This window comes from Carlito syrichta, unplaced genomic scaffold (genome assembly GCF_000164805.1).
Source record: "Carlito syrichta isolate Samal-C Ts95f unplaced genomic scaffold, Tarsius_syrichta-2.0.1 Scaffold308254, whole genome shotgun sequence".
Lineage (NCBI taxonomy): Eukaryota > Metazoa > Chordata > Mammalia > Primates > Tarsiidae > Carlito > Carlito syrichta.
In genome coordinates, this window is record NW_007252350.1 from 63,686 (window position 1) to 85,827 (window position 22,142).

General features: G+C 50.7%; 1 protein-coding gene across 1 annotated transcript in view; it reads right to left on the reverse strand.

Annotated features, from left to right (window-relative positions):
- The window catches only part of AFAP1 (actin filament associated protein 1), a 57,266-nt gene extending 37,499 nt beyond the window's left edge, over nt 1-19,767 (reverse strand). The window contains exons 1-6 of the mRNA XM_021716184.1: nt 19,716-19,767; nt 18,663-18,766; nt 16,749-16,844; nt 14,053-14,134; nt 8,275-8,424; nt 204-415 (exon numbers count right to left, since the gene is read on the reverse strand). Of these exons, the coding sequence (XP_021571859.1) occupies nt 204-415; nt 8,275-8,424; nt 14,053-14,134; nt 16,749-16,844; nt 18,663-18,766; nt 19,716-19,767 (696 nt within the window). The remainder of the gene's footprint in view (nt 1-203; nt 416-8,274; nt 8,425-14,052; nt 14,135-16,748; nt 16,845-18,662; nt 18,767-19,715) is intronic.
- Between the last annotated feature and the right edge of the window lie 2,375 nt (nt 19,768-22,142).

Consider the following 22,142-nt stretch of genomic DNA (forward strand, 5'->3'; position numbering starts at 1 on the left):
GGCAGGGTGGCCTCCCTGGGCCCCCGGCAGAGTCGTGGAGCCACCCCAGGAAGGCCCAGGATTCCCACCCACGACCCTGGGAAGGAAGTGCCTCCCACACCACGACCCGGGAAGCACCGTGCCTCCAGCACGGCGACCACCCCAACGCGGCGGCCCCAGGAAGCCTCGCCCCTCCATCGGGCCGAACCTGGGAAGCGCCATACCTCCAACACGGCCACCTCCTGGCCATTGCGCAGCAGGCGGAAGGTCAGGGGGTGCTTGGAGTCCAAGCCCGGGATCACCTCGCAGCCCCGCAGGGGAATGGACACGATGTGCGTCTTCAGGTCGCTCCTGTCCTTGTGGAACACGAGCTTGTTGTCCTTCACGCGGCACCAGCGCTCCCGCCAGCGGCTGTTGGACAGCACGTTCAGGTAACCTGCGGGGACACAAGCCCACACCCTTAGCCTCCTGGGACGAGCCACGGCAGGCGCCCCGGGGCCCACGGAGGAAGCCCGGGGAAGGCGGCCATGCAAGGCAAGTGAAGTCGCCAATGCAAGTTCACGCCAACAAGAGGAGACCCTGGGCATCGCAAGTCCTGGGGGCTTCTTGCAACACGCCCCGACCTGTCCAGAAGGCCCCAACGAAGCATGTGCTCAAAACTGGCTACCAGATGTTGAATGTCTGGGTGAGCCTCCAGAATTCACCTGGAACACAGGAAAAGTCGCTAGCCCGTGGGGCTTTGGATGGCCAGAAGCAACGGGGCATGATAGCTGCCCTCAATAACTGGAGGCGAGAGCTAGGTTTATCTTCAGTGGCTGCAGATGACGCCCGGGCAAAAGTTACGGTAAGGCAGGTTTTGGCTTGACACAAGGGGGGAAAGCTCTAAAAAGAAACGCTTTCCAAGAAACGGGAGGCCTTGGGAGGCGGTAAGTTCCCCAGCGCTGGAAGTGCTCACGAAGGAAGGGGCGGGCCTTGGCATGAAGTTCCGCCCAAGAGGCCAAAGACGCACCCTGCAGCCTCCCTGTCCCTGACGTGTCGGACTTACGAGGTCTGCCCCAGGACCCCTAGGCGCTGGAGTCTGGACGGACACGAGATTGTGCCGTCTGTAGCTCTGGAATGGCACGATGCCGTCTGCACAGCACAGACAGGTGGATCGACCTGTGTGATGGAATCATGGCAAGGACCATTCTCCTCGCGTCTAAAAAGGAAATCTCCTCAAATCTGGGAAGTGGACAATTTTCAGTCGTCACACACAGAACACATTTTTCTAGAAATAACAAGGCATGACAAGCAGATACCGCCGGGCAGCCGAATCGTCCCCCCACGCCCAAAGGCCAGCGCATTACTGCCCGCCTTGCTGAAGAGTCAGAGTTAGACGGCATAAAAGGTGCGGAACAGCAGGCCAAGAGAACACAACGGGGTCCTGGGGAAGTCACTCAGCTGCACGTTCGCTTCGTACCTGTGTGAGTGCGCACAGCCCCCCCCCCGCCGCTCAGAAATGTTAAGAAGCAAAAATACACTCTTCCCCATGCTGATTTTTTAAACTGCCTGTCCAGTCAGGCATCGTGGCTCACACCCATAATCCCAGCCACTTGATGGTCCAGGAAGGAGGATCACAGGAGGTCAGGAGTTTGAGACCGGCTTGCGCCACACAGAGAGACCTCCCCTCTTAGAAAATAATGAATAAAAATGCCTTGGAGGACGCTTTCTCCTTCTTTTACATCTAACTCTTCCATTCCTTGTCAGCTACAGATAAGGCTATAAAGACAAAAATGCAAGACCCAGAACGATGCTTCCCGTATGACTCACAAAGGTTTGCTCAAAGGATTCACCAGGTACACATTTATAAAGAGGACGTTTTCTTTTCTTTTCTTTTTGAGTCTCACTCCGTCCCCCAGACTGGAGTACAGTAGCCACTCCCGGCCACCGCAGCCTCAACCTGCTGGGCTCCGGCGATCCTTCCGCCTCAGCCTTCCAAATAGCTGGAACTACAGGCGTGCGCTACCACACCCGGCTATTTTTTGTAGAGATGAGGTCTCGCCAAGTTTCCCAGGCGGGTTCGAACCCACAGGCTCAGGCAATCCACTCACCTCAGCCTCCCAAAGCGTGGGATTACAGGCTGAGCCACCGAGCCTGGCTTAAAGAGGATGTTTTCAATGCGCTGAGTGTGACATTTCTCCCAGCACACACTCCACCAAAGGGCACGCACTGCTTCTCTTGGGACCAGAGCTTCCACCTGGGGAGTGAGTCGCTCGACTAGTGAGGTCACAGAGACAGCGGAGGACCCGCAGCACACCGCCTGTGACTTGGCCGCCCTCTCGTGTGCAGAGAACAGGCGAAACCCAGCCAGAGTGCCTTGGCTCTCACACGTGACGTAGGGAGCTGAGGGGGGAGAAAGGGCTCCGGAGTCAGAAGCGGAGGGCACCTCGGACGGCTCACGTCGGGGAGGACGACGCTCACCCCGGGTGTGCACGGCACCCGTCTGAGGTCACGCGGCCAAGTCAGACCTGCGGCCCTCCGGAAGGTGGTGACGCCAGATAGAGAGCTGGTGCTGTAAGTTTAACTGCAGGTCCCACGCTAAGATGCTCCTGCTCTCTGTAAGTGACACCGTGGTGAGACGCTTGTTCTTTACAAAGAAAATATGAAGCTCTACTTCGAGACACAGAGCCAACCGGGACATTGGAACACCTGAGTCATGACTGTCAGAACTGCTTGCCCTCTAAGATTCTGAAACCCTCAGTCAGAGATCAGCCATCGGAGAGCCCGCTTTCTGGACTTTTATACAAGACAGCCACCTGGATCAGTCCTCGGTACCTTCTGAGCATAAGCTGATAAATGTGCACCCAAAAAGAAATGGAAGGCAACCACTCTCGAGTAACAGAATCTACTTGGGCGCCAGGTGAATACACCCCAAAACGGCTCAGAAGTAGGAGCGGCAAGCCACGGGGCGTGTCAGACGTTCCACAGAGAGTGGCCAGAGGGAGTGGCACTGGCTCGGGCGCAGGCAGCCAGGGTCAAGGCGCCCCTCTTCTGGGCCTGGAGAATGAGTGGAAGAAAAGGAGACTTGAGGTCCCAGCAACCTTGATGGCGGGACCTCAGACACAAGCCGCATAAGCCTGGCCTGGGTGTGGAAGCAGAGGCCGGAGTGTTGGTGGGGGAGCCGGCAGTCTGCAGAGCGCCCAAGGGCACCTCTGTCTTCTCAGTGATGGCGACCGTGCCTTCTGAGCGCCACGTGGCCTTCTGGTTTCGGGGTTCACTGTACGGGTGCGGTCTTCCCCCGGCACGACCCCTGCTCAGGGGACGGTAGTTCCAAAGTGTGCCCACCCACCGGGGGTGAACCACCTCCTGAAGAGGGGAATGGACTCTCCTGACAGAGTCGGGCCCAACGCACCAGGTGCTATGAGTTTCTGGACATTTCTGCCGTGAAAGGGATGCCTGTAATGGACAGATTCACTTTTTATTGAGAGCATGACTTCCTGTGAAATTACCACAATGCGACGCCTTTCAAAGAAGGAAATAAGAAAAAAGTCAACCAGACTTGCCGACACCAGCAGAAGTCCCACAGCCCAGGTCCATGCTTGACAGCTGGCCTCCCCTGGGCCAACCACGGGCCCCTACGTCTCAAAAAGGAGAGGCCAAACTTCCCACTTTCTGGGTGGGGGACACTGAGAGGCCGGGCAGGGAAGGGGCGGAAAACCTTGCCTAAGGAACCTAGAGTCAGAAGGGGCTCCCCAATACTCTCCAGACTCAACACGCTAGACTGGTGGATGAGATCAGCGCTGATGGGGACCCCAGACCATCCCCAAGAACACTGACAGCACCCACCACCAGGTGGCACCAAAGCGTCGCCACCAACTGCCAGACAAGGCAGGCCATGCGCATTCGCTTTTATTTTTGACTCCTGCTTCTGTTCCGGTAGGGTGTTGCTGTATCTGAAAGATCTGGGAACTTCGGTTTAACACTCTAAGCTTATTCCGGGTCCAAATTCTAAAGCAAGAGAGAAGTTTATGAGGTTTCATTAGAACCACCAAATTAGCTTTATAGACCTGAGATTAAACAAAGACACAGAGGAGGGGACAGACAGGCCCTCCCACCCTCAGCTGCTTGCATCCTGGCGCCTCTGCCCACACGGCCAGGTGGCTATGGCAGGCAGGCAGCTGCACAGGGCAGGCAGGGCCAAGTCTCCCTGCATCCATTCTCCTCCGGAAGGGAAACGGCCTGTCTGCCCAGGAAGCCACTGTGCTGTGTCACATGCGCCAAGACGTTCAGCGCTCGCAAGGTGTCTTACCCCAAAATGATCATCCATTCTGGCTCACCAAATGTTCCTTGGCAGCCCCCGAGAGCAGAGGGCCTGCGAGGGCATCCAAGAAGTGTATGGAGAGACCCCAGGGCCAGGTACCCCCAGCGGCGGACCACTGCCCTGCCAGCACCAAATGCCTCCTTCCCCCTTTGCAATGCGTCCCCTGCAAGGGGCTGAAGAATTCGCATGTGAACACCCTGATGTGGTGGCCTTAGACTGAGAAAGCTTTGCTGCCTTTTGATCAAATGTCACCTGACTGGAGGCAGATGATGGTATAAAGTGGGAGGAGGTAACTTTCCTACAGGTCTGCTGAACACCCTACTGATGGACGCGTCATAATGTCACAGAACATGACAGCTGCAGGGTCCCGGGGTTACCGGTGAGCCCTTCGGACTCAAAAGGCCTCTGATGTGCACACCTTGACACTGTTCCTTCCTCTCAACTTCTTTATTTCTCATTGTCCACTCGTCTGACGTTGAGCTTATTTTGCCTTGGATAGGTCTGGTGTGTTTGGTTTAAAAAAAAAAATGTTAGGGTCAAGTACAGTGGCTCACATCTGTAATCCCAGCACCCTGGGAGGCCAAGGCAGGAGGACTGCTTGAGGCCAAGAGTTCAAGACCAGCCTGAGCAGCATCATAAGACCCCTTTGCTTCAGAAATTTAAAAAATAGCCAGACATGGTGACACACACCTGTAGTCCCTGTTACTCAGGAGGCTGAGGCGGGAGGATCTCTTGAGCCCAGAAGTACAAGGATGTAGCGAGACAAGATTGCACCACTGTACTCCAGCCTGGGCGACAGAGTGAGACCCTAGGAGGAGAAGTCACCACTGCCCTGAACTAGGCCACAGAGGGGACATTTTAGTCTTTTCGGCAAGGAGTGACACAATCAGCCCAAAGTTTCAAAAACGTCCTCTGGTGGCCTGGAGGGGAAACAGGTAGGACAAGGTGGGTCAGTCAAGAGGCAAGACAACAGGTGGAAAGAGGGCTGGAGAAGAGAGGCGAGGAGAGGAGTGGTGTGCACTTCCTGAGAACACCTGCTTCACTCCTAACAATTCCAAGACTTGCAGGCACAGGAGAAGGGCACACGGGAGACGCTTGCTGGTTCGGGGACTCTGTGCATGCCTCACATCACATTATCACTCTCTTTTCTTTGAGTCAGGATCTCACTCTGTTGCCCAGGCTGGAGAGCGGTGGCACAATCATGGCTGCCGCAGCCTCGGCCACCTGGGCCCAGGCCAGCCTCCTGCCTCAGCCTCCCCGAGGTCACACCATGTGGCTGCATGTCCAGCTGGCCTGTCCAGCGCTAAACCCATCACTCAACACTCCTCACCTGAAGCAGAAACACTGAGCAATGACAACCAGCACTGCAGGGTGGGATGGAGTGGCCTGATCCCAACCACCCCCTCCCAAAGCCAGGAAAGCCCCTGCCGAGAGCCTCGCCTCTGCTGCCCCATGAGGAAGGCCCTGGCAGCAAGTCCATCTGGGGCCCAGCTGGCGCGGCCGCCCCGTGGAGGGGAGCTGAGATTTGAACTCCGCTCCTGAGAGCTCTGTTGCATCTGCTCCGTGGCGCTGCATTTCCGGTCCTCCAGCCCAGCACCTCGTCTCCCTGGAGCACAGGCAGCAGCTGCAGAGACTCAGTTTGGCAGGCTCGGCCTCTTGGGACTTCCTCCAGCTACTTTTTTCTGCCTGAACCTTTGCAGCTGTACAAAAAGAGCTGAACATGGTCCTTGTTTCATTATCTTTCCTCCCACAAACAACTACAGGGCGGTTTTAAAATCTTGTGGGCAGAGGCTGTTCTCTTCATAGAAGCAAAAGTTGTCCACAAAGCAGTCTGGCAGAACCCGCATGTGGCATTCATGTGCCTCGTTCAATGTGTAGACACAGGGTTCCCACTCTTGGTGATCCACGGTGCCTCCGAAAAAGTCCCCGGCCTCATGCTGACCTGCCATGTCCAATCACCAACGCAAGCGAAGCTGTCTATTAGGAGTCACAGAGGTGGGAGGGTCTTTCAGAGAACAAGGGGCAGCAGGCGCGTCCAAGAGGGCACCCACAGAGCTGGTCTGCTAGCTCTGTGCCTGCTGGCTATACGGCTCGGAACAAGTCAGCCTTCCTGAGCTTCCGCACCCTTCTTTGCAAATGGGAGGGTTTGGACCACAGTCTCTAAACGGCCTTTCCTAATAACGCTGGATTGTTTCTTATGGAAGAATTTCTATTTCTTCTCTGACCTAGAGTGGTTTAAAAAAACAAAAACGATGCTGAAAGAGCACCTCCTGCTGTGCTGAATGATTTCTTCCTTCCGCCTTCAATCCCTGAGGCCCGTGGCGTCTCGAGGCTGATGCCAGGAGGGGACAGGCCCACCTCAGCAGGTGCTCCAGGCAAGGCAGAGGCCAGCAGGGCCCAGCATGCAGGCAGCCACATGGTCATGTTCCCTTCCATGCCCCGACGTGGCTGCACCCGGTTCAGGTCCAGCAAGGTGGCCGCTCTCTCTGCTGTCTCCCCGTGTGTGGGGAGGGAACGTGGGGCAGTGGAAAAAACGTCAGTGTCAGCTGGCCTGTGACCTTACTGTCACTGGCCGAAGGTCAGGGGCTCAGACTGCACCAGGCTCCTGGGCCGGCAGTCTCCATGGGTGAGGTCAGCTGTTCCTCCTGACTGTACGTAGGCAGCCACGTGGACGGGCGCCCTCCTCGAGGACGGCTTCAACCCCACAGGCTGCGTCATTTTCTGCCCAGACGACTTCACTGAGACCACTAGAAATCGACACTGCGCCATCCCCTGGAATCCCGCTGCAGAGACCGGAGGGGCCTTCAGAAGTCGCTTCAAGATAGAGCACACATCCTGGATCCTCCAGCTCCTCCCCTGCCCAGTGGAGAGTCCTGGCAGCCCATCCGCCTCCCACCCCCACAGTGGATCCTCCCTATTATCTTAACAGCATGAGCTCACACCACCGGGACACAGCATAGCTGAATGAACCGATCTTTCTGTCACAGCCCAAGTGGGCAGGAACTAAGCGACTTTACTTTTGGTATCCCGAAATAACACCCAATTCATGGACCCAGTGGAGGCACTGTCAGGGAAGAGAGGTAGACAGAACAACTACACAAATGAAAGGAACCACGGGTTTACGCCGTGGGAGGCTGAGGGTCCTGGGACACAAGGAGCACTACAGCCCATCCTGAACTTCTTTAAAGCACAAATATCCACCTTTCAGCTTATGGAGTTTCCTTCTCAGAGAGCTGCAGCGTGCTTCTAACCTTGGCTGCCTGGAAAATATCACACACATAAACCCTCACCCGTGTCTTCAGAGGCTGCCGGTGGTGTGCCCGAACCTGCCTGGCTCCTGTCACACACACTGTGCATGTCCCCACCAGGGTCAGGGCCAGCCAGCATGTGCTTTCTGCGACTCCTTGCTCTGTACTTACCTTTTGCTACTAGACTGGATGCCGTGGGAGGGCAGAGCAGTCCGGGTCATCCTTGCCTGCCGTGCGCTTATTGACGCAGTCCCTGATAAGCCCACAGCTGCTCTACAATTATCGGAGAAAAGACCGATCGGGGAGACGGTCAGTCAGTTAGAGTGGATCTGACACTTGAGTGTTAGAAATGCAACATGAGAGACAAGCTCACGGTTGGAACTGAAAACTGATCTTCGTTCCACGGAGGGTCTCCCCTACTTTGTACTCCTGCCTTTGTTCCCAACACCATGTGCCTATGTGTCCGTTCCAAATACTTCCGGGGAACTTGGGAGAACCCCACAGGATGGAAGAGAAAAAAAAATATTTAATCTCAAAAGAAACTCAGAGATTATCCCAAACTCCTGCAAAGTCTTCTATTAATAAGAGGTGAAAATGTGAAAGTTTAATATACTTCCCGCAATTGAAATGCTCACAAGTCCAACGCACAGGAGCTCGAATTAGCAAATCTCGACAGCAACGCCCTGCCGGGAGAGAATAACGCCACACTTAGGCACACACGGCTCTCGCTGGCAAATGTCCGCTTACCACAGGTGGGGACATCCTCCTCAGCAGACGAGGTCTGCTCGTCTGTGGACGGCTTCTTCTTCCCCAGGCCGATGATCTTGGTGATTTTTTTCCCAGTGACTTTCGACACGGTTCCCTTGGCCTCGGACTTGGAACTTTTCTTCCTCTTTACTGCCAAGAGTAACAGCCACAAAAAAGCAGGTTTAATTGGCGATGTCAGTTGAAAAAAACACAAACAGAGCACAAGCCACAACCCTTTTCTCCCTTCCCTCAACTTTACTTACTGAGCACCTGGAGTACCTGCTTGAGCACCTGGAGTACCTGCTATGTGTCGCTGTGGGTCTAGACGTGGGGGTTCTGGCAGGACAGGGGGCTGTCCCCAGGAAGCGTCTCTTCGAGAGCAGACTAAGGACACATACATTGCACACGTGCACACTCACACATGCAGACACATATACACACGGGAAAGGATGTGAAATGCCGGCGAGGACAAATCAGGGTCACACAGGTGAGCGGCTGGGTGGTCAGAGAAAGCCCAACTCCCGCCCTCTCTCCACAGCTGCAGGCTTTTGACCTCTGACCGAGTGACAGGGACAGGGACCAGGCAAGAAATCTGAATGTAGGTGTAAGAAGATGCCCAGAGGCGACTGACAGGACGCTGGGGCCAGAGAGCACCTCTCAGGAAAGGTGGGCTGTTCCCTGTCTCAATCTCCTGGGGGCCATTGGATGCCAAGCACTGGAGCTCGGGGGGAGAGGCCCCATCCAGAGGCCCCATGGGGCCTTGAGCCAGCAAGGTGGCTTAGACACAGTTTCGTGGTGGTGTAGAACGTGCTGGAAAGGGGCACAAAGAGACCCAGTGTCAAGGCCTTTTAAACCCCACTGCCTGAACCCTTTCTTCTCATGACCAGCATGTCTAGAACCTCTTGAAGATCACAGATCCTTTCCGAAGGCCACGAGACTCCAGGGTCTTGTCCCTACGACCCAATGCACACGCACTGCGTATCACACAGGATAACTTCAGAGGACGCGCGTCCAGGACATGAGATGGCAAACCGCTACTGCAATTCCTCAAGCCCTTGCTCCAAACGCACACACTCACACATGTGTTTCCTCATCTCTTCCCCATTCTGTCTCTGCCCGGGGGAGCGGGAGGCAGCCCTCTTACTATTTCCACTCTGCCGCGTCCAGAGAGACCACGAAGGCAGAACAGCAGCAGGCACGTCCTGTCTCCTGCCTCGCCCTCCCGCCAGCACCCTCCCCCTCGGGCCGGATCCAATGGGATTCGTGTCCTCCTAAGAAGAGACTGTGCATCACAGAAGGGAGCCCACGTGCAGGTCCTGTGAGAGGGTGGCCGTCCGCAAGCCAGGACGAGAGCCCTCACCAGACAGCAGCCCTAGGCACCCAGGCCTTGGGCTACCAGCCTCTAGGACTGTGAAAAACACACATCTGTTGTCTCAGCCACCCGGTCTGTGGCATTTTGTTATGGTGGTCCGAACTGACTAATACACTGTAGTCCGGAGTTTGTGTTAGTTTAAACAGATCAGCTGAAGGCCTCGAGTGACATTACCAACAAAGAATGCAGGAATACCACTCACATCCCTTCCCACTCTCCCAGCTTGCCCAAGCCCTCTCTTAAAATAAAGGCTGAGAATCTGTTTCAGTCCCTTAGTCTGAGGGTACTGCCCCTCCCCAGTGACCACCAGACAGAGAGGTCTGCGGTGGGACAGCTGTGGCGTTTAGATTTCAGTTCGGCCAAACCAAAAGGGGGGGCAAGAGTGGACACCTCCCCCCGCCCACACCCAGCTGTTTCTGAAGTCCCTGAGGATGCTTTCACCACAGTCCCACTCTGGAAGACTCATTAAGAAGATCCTGTTTGTTGTCAGGACTGCCAGTGCCCAGAGCCCCTTGTGAAAGGCTAGCGGAGGCGCAGCAATCCCTACAGACCACCCGCCCACCGTCTCCTCGAGCTGGGATCTTAGTGAACGTTCGCTCCTAGCCCAACTGAGACTGGCTCCTGGGGGCCAAGCACTCGTTGGACACTGGCTCCAAAGACAGGAGGGAATAACGAACAGTGTCATTCCCTGAACACCCTCGGATTAACTTTTGGCAAAAGCAGGAGTCCGGTAACCCTTGGAAGGAGAAGTCAAAGAATGTAGGAACACGAGAAGAAAACGCCAAGAACATCTTGGTGCTGTCTAGCAAACCAAAGGGAGAAATTAGCACGTAAAAGATTCAGGACACCCCACTCACTGCAGCCAGAGAGGGAACCTGGAGCAACGCAGATGGGCAGGTCAGTGACACACCATGGGAGCCAGGTCAACCCTGAACGCGCTGTCACAGACCCTGCGGCTTCCTGTTCTACGGAAGAGGGAATCCGGGTCATCTTTTATTGGGGGGGGCATGATGATTAATACCAGACTATTAACGACTCTCTCAACAGACCCCTTAGCGAAAGATTTAAATCTTGAAGGTCTGAGATGCTGGTGGAGGACAGCCACAGCTGCCATGTAGATTACTGCTGGGACCTCAGACCGCATTTTGGACACGGGCGGCCCTATGAAGGGGGTTCACCGGCTCACCCAAAGCGCTGGCTTATCAGACACTCGGGATTCCGCCACTCCTGAAGGAAGAGGCGAGAGTCTGAGAGCAGCTGCCTATAGCTCTGTCCACACGAAGCCTGCACTGTTTTCTTCTTCACCTGAGAGTCTAACACTAGGAAATGCTGAGTGAGTTCAGGATTTTCTCGATGCAGTCAGCAGAGAAATGCGCCCGAGTCACAATGTGGCTGGGATAAAACAAGCTTAACTGAAATCTCTCAACTGCAAAGTGGTCAAGAGAGAGCAGTGGGAATAAAAGCTGAGACAGAAGTCAAGAATGCACTGGAACCATCCCCCTCCTTCAGGAACTATTTACTGAGCATCTACCACATGCAAAGTGCCACGTCGACCAACAAGAAAATACGTGAACCCAGGTCAGCTTTTAATTCCACAGCAGGGAAGCTGTTCTCATCAAAAGGAAACAGGACAATTTTAAACACAGATATATTCCCTTGCATGCCATCCAGACATACATACTATTCAGCAGAGCCTCGTTTCATATCGGCACATCAGGATGAGAAACAGCCGACCAGGAAAGAGGCCCGCCACACCACGGTCTCGTCGCCTCAGCTTCTAAGCAGGGACACTAAGATTGTATGTTATTTGATTTCAGGGCAAAACTTAAAGATAGCTTTCCTGGTTTGATTACCCATAATGTGTGCCCTGGGGAAGACACAGATAATACTTTCCACTGAACAACTTCCGATGGACAGAGCTAAAATTACACGAGATAGGACTGACTTAGAAAACCATGCACAACAAAAGCAGAGAGCGGGACCTTTGAGCGCGAGCCCATTGTGTCTTAACGGTCCAGATTATTTCAGCTCCAAGATTCTCAGTGGCCTGGACTGCTGCCTGGGTTAAGGTAGCTCCATGACAGAGATAAGAGACACTTGTTTCGCTCCAGCAATGAAGAGCAGGTGGGCGTGGATGGTCAGATTATTCACCTGAGCAGCCCAGGCCACAGGTGCAATAGGCACGTGGCAGTTTGGCTTTGCACAAGGAAAGCTTCCTCCCCTACCCAATTCACACCTCCTAGTCCACACACTGCTGAGGAAATCAAAAGTCTACCACAGGAAGACATGTACAAAACACATCTGATAAAGGAGCTGCATTCAGAATACACAAGGAACTCTCAAAACTCAGTAATAAGAACAATCCAATAAAAACATGAGCAAAAGATGTGAACAGACATTTCACCAAAGAAGATATGCCGATGGCAAATGAGCATATTAAAAAATGCTCAACTTTGCTAGTCATTAGGGAAATGCAACTTAAAGCACAATTATATGCCACTACACACCCAGTAAAGTGGCCAAAACTTAAAGAACAGCCACAAAAAAACAACACCAGGGCTGGTGAAAATGTACATGACCAAGCAATCTCACTCCTAGGTATTTACCCGAAGGAAAGGAAAACACATGTCTGTGCAGAAACCTGCCATCGAATGTTTGGAAGAGATTTGTAAACAATCGCCCCGAAGTGGAAACACTCAAATGCTCTTCCATCGGTGAACAGATAAACTGTGGCACATCCAGTCGATGGAATACCACTCAGCAACAGAAAAGAACAAGCTAGTGACACGGCCACGACAAGGATGAATCCGCAGTGCGGAATGGGAGCGAAAGTGTCAGATTCAAAAGCTTACAAACTAGAGGACTCCACCTCCGCGATGTTCTGGTAAAGGGCAGAGGCAAGGGAGACACAAAGGGGCACAGAGGACTCTGTAGGGAAGAGAAATGATCCACGTCTTGGTTGTGGTGACGGTGACATGCCTGTGTCTGCCAGAATGCGCAGAACCATACACTAAAAGGGATGAGTCTCACTGTTTGCAATTCATACCTCTATAAATTTGAGTTTAAAAAAATAAGAGACCCATGTTCATAGAACCATCTTTCACAATAGCAAAAGGGTGGAAGCCACCTAGGTACTCATCGATGGAGGAACAGATAAAGAAAACATGATCTATCCATACGAGTGGAAAATTACTCAGTCTTAAAAAGGAAGGAGCTTCTGACACATGCTACAACATGAATGATCCTTGAAGACATGTGCTCAGTAAGTCAGCCAGTCACAAAGGACAAATGTTTCACTTACATGAGGTCCCTAGAGTAGCCAAATTCACAAGACCTCAAGTACCAGGGGCTGGGGCGGAGAAAATGGGGAGTCATTATTTAATGGGGATAGAGCTTCAGTTCTGCAAGATGAAAAGACTTCTGGAGACAGATGGTGGTGATGACAGTACAACAATGTAAGTGTACTTAATGCTCTGAACTGCCCCCTAAACATAGTTAGTATATTAGATTTCATATATCTGTTTTATCATCATTTAAATTTTTAAAAAATAAAAACAAAATAGGCCAGGCTCGGTGGCTCAGCCTGTAATCCCAGCACTTTGGGTGGATGAGGGAAGTGGATTGCCCTGAGCTCGCGGGTTCAAGACCAGTCCAGGCAATTTGGTGAGAACCTCATCTCCACAATACATTTAAAAAAATAAAATAAAATAAACTGGGTGTGGTAGCGCACATCTGTACTTCCAGCTTCTTGGAAGGCTGAGGCGGAAGGATGGCCAGAGCCCAGCAGGTGGACGCTGGGGCAGCCGTGAGTGTGTCACTACACTCGAGCCTGGGCGATGGAGTGAGACTTCGACTCAAAAGTAAATAAATAAGCAAATACAAAAAGACATCTTCAGAAGATATTCACAAAAACGGACTTCGGAAATCTGCAAGTCTGGCCCCCTCATTTTAAAGATGGGGAAGCTGAGGCCCATCAAGAGGGAAAGCTTGTTCCCGATCATGTCTAAACAAACACAGGGTTGGGACGGGAATGGGGGTTTCCTGTCTCACCACCCAGAGCTCTTTTCTCTGGAAATTCAAAGACGCTAGCTGCTTCCAAGTGCAAATCAGTCCCAGTGTTAAACCAAGTGAGGAAATAACCTGCTTGAGTCCGAAGTTTTAATGTATAGGCAGGGCCCATACAAAACCAGCAGGTGACACCCAGGCTGAGGCTTGGCAGACCGGGAAGGAAGACCGGCAGGGCCGATGCTGACCAAAGGGCTTCCTGTATCCCACCAGCAAGGTCTCCGCTGACTGCATCATTACAAGCACGTCACCCAGGACGTTTTTCACAGAATTAGACTTGATAAACGCAGCTGTACTTTTAAAAAATGCAGTGTATACACGTTGGCACAAGCAGAACTCACCTTGCTCTTTTCCATTACACGTGGTAATTCCATTCTCTACAACGCCCTCCCCATCTGAGCTGGGTCTCTCGGAAGACAGTTTCTGTAAAGATTAAAGGACCAAGTTATTCTTATAATGGTCACACAGCCAAGTGATATAAGATGGATCAATCAAAGTTATCAAAAGTTATCTGAAAAGTGAAAGAAAATGTGGGCCAAATTCACAGCCCAGAGGTAGTCGGGGCTTAACTTAAAGACTAGCTGGTTAGGTAGCTACAAAGACTTTAAAAACATCCAAAAAGCAAAGAAAAAAACCCACTGAAAAGATAGGATACACACGTATTGTACCATGCTTGTTTCAATCAAATCACTTTTTCTTGCAAATAATTTTGAGAACTGTTATGACTACAAAAAATGTTTCCCTCCTCAAGCCATATTATCCTTGCAGAAATCAATATTCCATCACCCATTTACTTTCTTCCTGTCATCCACCAATAATTGGGTATCAAGTATTTGCTTGTGCCCAACACACCAGAAGTATAGAGAGGCACGGTCACTATGAAGCCTCTAAGGTGGTTGGGCTACTTGCCATGACTTCAGACCTTATACCTGGATTTAATGAGCACAGTGAGAATTCCACGTTAATGTCTGAATGAGAGATGGTGTTGACAGCTGGACCCCTTCTATTCCTACCCAAGAACCCGAGGAGTCACCGCGGAGGGCAGGCATAGCCTCCAAGACGCTCCTCCTCAGACTCTCTGCCTTACACCCAGGGCCTCAAAGACTGGCCAGCTGGACACAGATAACAAATGTGGACGACTCCAGGGCACAGAGGAACATGCATGTTCAACTAGGAATATGAGGACCAGGCAATGGTGGCCAAGACAGGTGTCTGCAACCCTGCAAAAGCTGTAGGGAAGAATTAGCAGCTTTTTAGTGGGAAGCCAAGTTCCAGGGAGTCAGTGACCTGGAGCCAGGCGGCCCTGGCTCTCACACCAGGAAGCCCCGTGAATCTGAGGCAACAGGTCTGGCCAGCACTCACAGCACTGCCTCAGAAACCAGCCATGAGCCAAGGAGAATCACCAGCTCTGAGGTGAGTGTGAGAGAGGAGCTTGAACACCCTGTGATGGGAAGGGAGTGGACCAACCTTCCAAGAAAGCAGCTGGGTTAGCAACAAGAACCAAAATCTTAAATAAGAAAAAAGTTCTATCCTGTGGTCCAGTAACTCAGCTTCCAGAAAGCTATTCTCAGGTAACAGGCAGAGAAGCAGCGAAGATTTACACATGAGCTACCAAGTACTATTTTATTTTGGATAACTTAGCAAAGAAGAAACAGCCGAATGGGGGTGGGAGTAGTTATGTCAGTAACGGCCGGGTGACACAAGCTTGATATCAAGCTGTTGAAAATTTTAAAAATGCATGTTGGCTGGTAAGAGATTTTTAAACTCAGAAAATTGTTAATAATATAAAGTTACGTTTTTAAAAAGCAGTTTAAGAAATGCTATGCATAAACGTATCCAAACAGTAAAAGAAACACGTGATCAGGAAAAAAAAGCATTTAAAAACATGGAGCATGTTGAGAGAAGCTGCCCCCTCTAGGGGCGGGCTTACAAGTGACTTTCTTCCTTTTTTGCGTGTTTTCCTGAACATTCTGATTTCTCTATAGTTAGCAGGTATTGATTTTACAGTCATAAAAGAAATCATAGTATCAGGAAGAGCACTGTGATGGTTACTTTTATGTGTCAACTTGGAAGGTGTTTCGGGATGAGATTACATTTAAATGGTGAACTCTGAGTAAAGCAGGTTGCCCTCTGTGTGGTAGGTGGGCCGCATCCCATCAGTTAAGGCCCAGATAGAGCCAAAACACTGACCTCCCAGGCAAGAGGGAATCCTCCAGCCTTCAGACCTCATCTGTAGACCAGCTCTCCTGGGCCTCTGCCCACGCTGCAGACCTGGACTCGCAACCTCCATACAGGTGAGCCAGTTCCTTGCAGGAAATCTATTTCTACACAGACACACCTCCCATTAACTCTGATCCGCCGGAGAACCCTGACTAGTACAAGAGCAGACAAAAAGTCATTTATTTGTTCAGTGGCAGGGGGCTCGAGGGGGACGGCTCAGAAAGTTCCTGGGACACAAGCTCCCAACAGAAGGTTTCATGGCAGGAAGCCAGGGGCCTCCAGGGAGGCGGCATCGGTTACATATAGACCAAGTGCAATCACGGCTGGGCAGTGGTGTCACACGACGGTCCTATGCACTTCTGCCAAGAAGGCTGTCAAACCAACAGGCTCCCCTTCCCCCTGCTGTGTGCTCTTTTTCTGCCTTCCAAAAACAAGTACAAAGCAAAGGGGGCCAGGAGCACATATTCTCGTCTATTGGGAATAAATCTTTGGATAGGTACGTTTATGAAGCGCCTGCTGTATTCCAGAAGTAGACAGACTTGCCTTCAGACTTCACCGCTGCTATGTGACTTTGAGCAAGGCCTTGCATACCTTTCTATCAATTTCTGGGAATAATAAAACTAAACATGCAGTCTGTGAGATGACTAACTCAAGCTTTGTACAAAGCGAACAGTTAAAATGGGTGGGAAACGGGATTGCATTTTCTCTTTCATTTTTAAATGTGAATGTCGAAATTCCCGGAGAATGTTGTTCCAACTTTGAGCGAGACCTCGATCAAACCCAGGGTGGCTGTTTTCAGCCAGAGCGGCACCCTTACCTTCTCCAGCTCTGCCTTGTGGACCGGGGAGCTTGGCGGAGGGGGACATTCTGAATCCAGGGTTCCGCTGCAGCCACTGTAGGCTTCTCTCATCACCTGCAAAAGCACAGCATCTTTAAGTATGCCCGGAGGCGGAGATACTTAAGCAGGGTTGAGCCACGAGATGAACAGGCAGAGGCGGAGGGTGTGGCAAAGTAATTCATGGGGTCAAAAGCACGTGGCTCTGAGGTCCAGGATGCCAGGCCTTCATTTGTTCCATTCGCACACTCACTCATGCACCAAAGGTCTATCCAATCCTGGAACTGAAGAGAGAGGAGTGAACAAGAAGTCAGTCGGCAGACAGATTAGGGCGGGCCTCCGGTAAAGAAACTTCCACTGCAAGCCCCACGGACTGAATTGGGAACACCTACTTCCGGGTCCGTGGCCTGTGGACCTCCCCGCTTTCACACAATTCCCCGATGGGTGTGTTTTTCGAGTCTGCTGGTGCAACTGCCCTACCACCCAACTGGCATGCCCTGAGTGCGAGGTAAAGCCCCGGGCAGGCCTCAGCGGGCTCTCTTTTTCTGGCCTTTTTGGCCGCGGCAACCCTCGTGGGGACCCCTGGCTTCTTTGTAAGAGCTGCTAACACACTTGCTTCCTCCATCAACTTCGACTAGGTTGCCCTTTCGGTCGAGAGACAAGAACTTAGGCCTCATCTGGGATCCACCCAGACGAGAGAGTTCTAACCCTGCTTGGGATTCTGAGGCTGTTGGCCTCTGCGAGTTCACTGGCATCTCCGCGTTTCCCTTTCCGGAGGCCATTACATCCTCCAGCGCCACTGTGCCCTTGGGCTCTACATGGGTCCCGGGCTGGCAATGCAGCCCCGCTGGGACTGCGACACCGACACAGAGAATGGACGAGGCATTCTAGATCCCTGCTCACATGGAGTTTCATCTCATTCCACATAATTGAGATCTCGTCATCAACAATGTGTTGCCAAAAAATAAATAAATACAACAATGGTAACGTAAGACAGCAGTAAGTGCTACAAAGAATAAGAGACGGTGTTTTAATGAAAAGGCGGGAAGGTGGGTGGCTACTTTGGAGCAAGAAACTTGAAGAACCTTACTGGAACAGTGTTTAAGTCTGGTTCTGGGCAGTGGGGACAGCTGATGCCAAGGGCCTGTGGTGAACGTGAAGTGCCTGAGGAGAACCTGGAATGCCCTGTGGCAGGAATGCAAAGGGAGAGTGGTGGAGACGAGGTGGGGAGGTTCACATGGTGTCTTCAGGCCCAAGGAGGAGGCAGAGACCTCGGGAGCTAAGAGGAGGAGGGACAGGACTCAAGAGCACAGGCTTGGGCCTGCTGCCTGGGCTTAATCACGGCCTTGACCTCGGTGAATCAGCTACCTGCTCTTTGCCTCAGTTTCACCATCTGAAGGCACAGATGCCAGCAGTGCCACCTTCTAAAGATGAAATGCCCTAAGACGGGGCCAAAAGCAGAACAAGCACAGGACTGCCACAGGCTATTTAGACAGCACTCAATGCTGTGGGAAGAAAGATTTTACAAGAGCAAAGGCAAGTGTAGGGAGTCATTCCGAGGCCACTGCTATAGCTGTCCAGACAGAGCCTGGACGGGAATAGTCGTACAAGGCCTGGGTTCTCAGGACTTCCCAGGGATAGTGTCATGGGCCTGGTCACTCATATATGTCCACAATAAACCATCTTAAAATGTTGTACAGAGTTTGTCACCTTTCTGTCGACAGTTGAATTAAGAGAAAGTGAGATCCCTAAGTCAACATGTGAGACGCCTAAGCCAACATTTGGCACATGGGCACCCAAGCCATGGTCGCCACTATGACCGCTCACATTGCTATTAACGTGAGTGCCCTAAGTAACCTATGTCAAGAGCTCCGAAGACGATCCTGGAGTAAATACGCAGACGTAGGACGCTTCAGCCTGAAGGTCCCGATGATACACGCGAGAGCCTTCCCTGCACACGGTCACCCACTGGTTTCCCCAGCCCTGATCGAGCCCCTGCGCTGTCCAGGCATGGCTCTGGGCACTGGGAATACGCCACATATAGGACAGACACGGTCCCAGGGCTTGTGAAAATTACATCCTTGTAACTGAAAGTTAGCAGACAAATCTTTCAAAATGTCTTCCCTTCTTTTTAGAACTAAGCTACAATTTGAGTTAGACCCAACGATCCTTTTGGGCAAGAAAGAAATGCCAAAGGCCTAGATATCTGCGTCGTCATTTTGCAATGTGATCTCGACAAGACATATCCAAATTCACTCGGCTTGTACTGGTGTCAGGATCAGATCCAAGAACTGACAGGCAGCCAGGATAGTGTTTCCAGCCATTTTGCCGTTCAGCTGTCTTGTGAAAAAACAGAGTGATGTCCACATGTGAGACTAAACAAGAAAATGAAAGAAGAAACCCAAAGAGCTTGCTGCAACGTCTTCTCCCAGTTAATTCCAAGGCGCAGGAGCATGACCACATGTGGCATTCACTCCCGTGGTCTCCACTTCTAAATGTACCAAATCCCTTCACTTCTCTCACTTTCATGCCAATTTCACTATTGCTTTTTTCACTGTGGGACATTAACCCCTCTCCTGTCCCAGTGTGGTTATTAAATCTTCAATTGACAAAGCAACTTTTTATTTGATTTGAACACAAGACAGTTTTTCTCTAGGGAAGGAGTGCTAACACAGTGGAAAACTCCTGAGTTTTTGTGCCAGCAACCTGGGTTTAACCCCTAGCCTCACTGCTTGCTCAAACGTGAAGCTGAGCAACTGAGTCCCTGAGCCTTCCCTTCCTCGTGGATTACAGGCATAAGCTCACGTGTCAGGGGTCATTGGGAAAACTAAATGACAAAACAAATGTTAAGTGTCCAGTCTAGAACGTCCCCCCTAAAAGGCGTTACATCAACCTGAACTCTTTTCCCACAATCACAGTGTTAAATGTCTTTCAATCACACAAACGAACCTGCATTTGACACATTCTTCATCTGACACTGGACGACTGTTTCCTGTGACATAACCTGCAAAACCTATGGTCTCCAGCAAGAGCTTTTTAATCCATAAAAAGAGGTTGGTTTTTTGTTTGTTTGTTTTTACTGGGGGAAGGATCTACAACCTCCTTTGGCTGTACATTCCAATGATTCCTACCGGCCTCTTGAGTGTTTGTACTACGTCTTCTGAAGGAGGTGAGCGTTTTCTCTTGGCTAAGCAGAGCTCACCCTTCAAGATTCGCCTAGGACTCTCATCTCCAGGAGGCCTGCCTGGCCCTCCCTGTGGTCTGTAAGGGATAGCCCCCCTTGCGCACACATGTCCGTAGATGGCCTCACGCTCCTCGGCCAGGGTGGGGCCACAGAGGTCCGCGTCTGCTGACAAGCTGTGCCCGTGGCGACAGCCGGGGCTGTGCCTTGCGTGTGTCGGTGTTCCCAACGCCCAGCACAAAACAGTAACTGAGAAACCGTTTGGTTAAAGGGGGGAAAAATGAAGGCCTGAAGAATAAATTAGAACTGAGATTTTCTTAGGAGGAAACAAAAGGACAGAAAACAGAAGGAAAGCAACAAGTCATTAAATAAGAGCCTCACGTAAACAGTTCCCGAGTCCTCAGCACCGATTTCTGCAATCCTCAGGGGGGAAAAGGTTTTACTTCCTTTAAAAAGGCAAGTAGATAGAAGCCAACTGGCATATACACATTCAAATGTGCACAACCCGCCCCCGCCCTGGACACATTCGCCCTAGCTAACTTCTTTGGAGACTCTTGGTCACCGAAGTGTTCTCTTCCCTCTCCTGTTCCTGTCAGGTCCTATTCTTCCAGAAGACAGATGAGGCTACCCGGCCATCAAAGCTGAGTCACAGACTCACCTTTGGGAGAAGCCTCTCCTAGTAAAATCAACTATGTAACCTGAACGCATGAACAACTGCACACACACAAATCATACACGCTTCCTCTCTAATTATTAATTTTTGAGCTAGAACCCAAATTCTTTCAGAAAAGTAACAGTATTTCAACAGTGCTTAGGAAAAGGGCACACAGCAGAGCAGAGCAGAGCAGACAGACTTTGCCTGGGGCCAGGCTAGGGGTCACTCCAGATATCCCTGCATCATGAGAGGATTCATCTTTCCCCAGACTAAACAATAATTATGTCCATGGTACAGAGAAAGGCATTGTTCAAAAGATCTATCAGCATAAACTAGTCTTTATTGCCACAGATTTTCTTCAACCAGTTGGAGAGATCAGGATACTTTCACGAAATTGTCTTTCTAGCCTAGATCTCTACACCAAATTGCACCTACAGGGTTAATTCAAAAGTAACAGATCAAGGGTTTACCACCCCAAATTCTTTGCATAGCAACAAATGAAGCTTTTACATTAATATCTTTCTATTTAAGAGTCATGTTCCATGAGAGGTTCAATATGTATTTAAGAGAACTGAATCCAAATTCAGAATCACAAATCCTCCAAAAAACAAATTGTTATGTATTTTGTGGTATTTTTGTTTGCTTTTAACTTGAGCCCTCAACTCCAGAAATACAATAACTGCACATTTTTTAAGGAAACCTGACCACTATGTTTCTGGGAACACTGGCCCTTGTATTCTGTTTGACCCCTATACAGCAGTTTATGCTTTCAGCATCTGTGTGATTTGCTTGCGTGTGCATGCACCCACACAAACACACACACACTCACACACACACATACACACAAAACACACAGAGGCAGTTAATTTTGGCAAGAGCTGCTGGTAATGAAAGCTGCAGACAGAAAGGAGAAACAAATTTGGCAGGAATCCCTGAAGAAGTATGTGCAAAGTCATGCACTAGTTAAACAAAATACTCACGCTTTTCATACTGTTTAACAAAGGCTGTGTGTGACTTCATTAAAATATTTTTAATTGTTACATTAAAGCTGTGTTTCACAGAAAGTCAAATGGCACATATTCGCACTTATAAATGGGTGCTAAGTAATGTGTTCAAGTATTGGTGCCAAATTTGTTCATATGGAACAGTAGACAATGGAGACTCGGAAGGGAGAGAAAAATTCGTTAATGGGTACAATGTATGTTATTCAGATGATGGATACCCTAAAAGCCCTGACTTCACCACTACCCATGCTATGCATGTTACAAAACAGCACATGCACCCCATTCGTTTGTACAAACAAAAAAAGAGAAGAAAAGCTGTGCTTCAAAATATCAAATGTCTAGATCAACAGTTTTGAACGATATGGGCTAAAGGCAGTTTATAGTTATATAGTTGTATTATAAAGCAATTCATGTTAAAGAGTTGTTAGAGCTTTCATAGGCATTTAAGGGGTAATCAGGTAATATCCTTCATATTTTAGCTGTCTATTACAGTTTTTTTTTTCTTTGAGTTGGAGTCTCACTCTGTTGCCCAGACT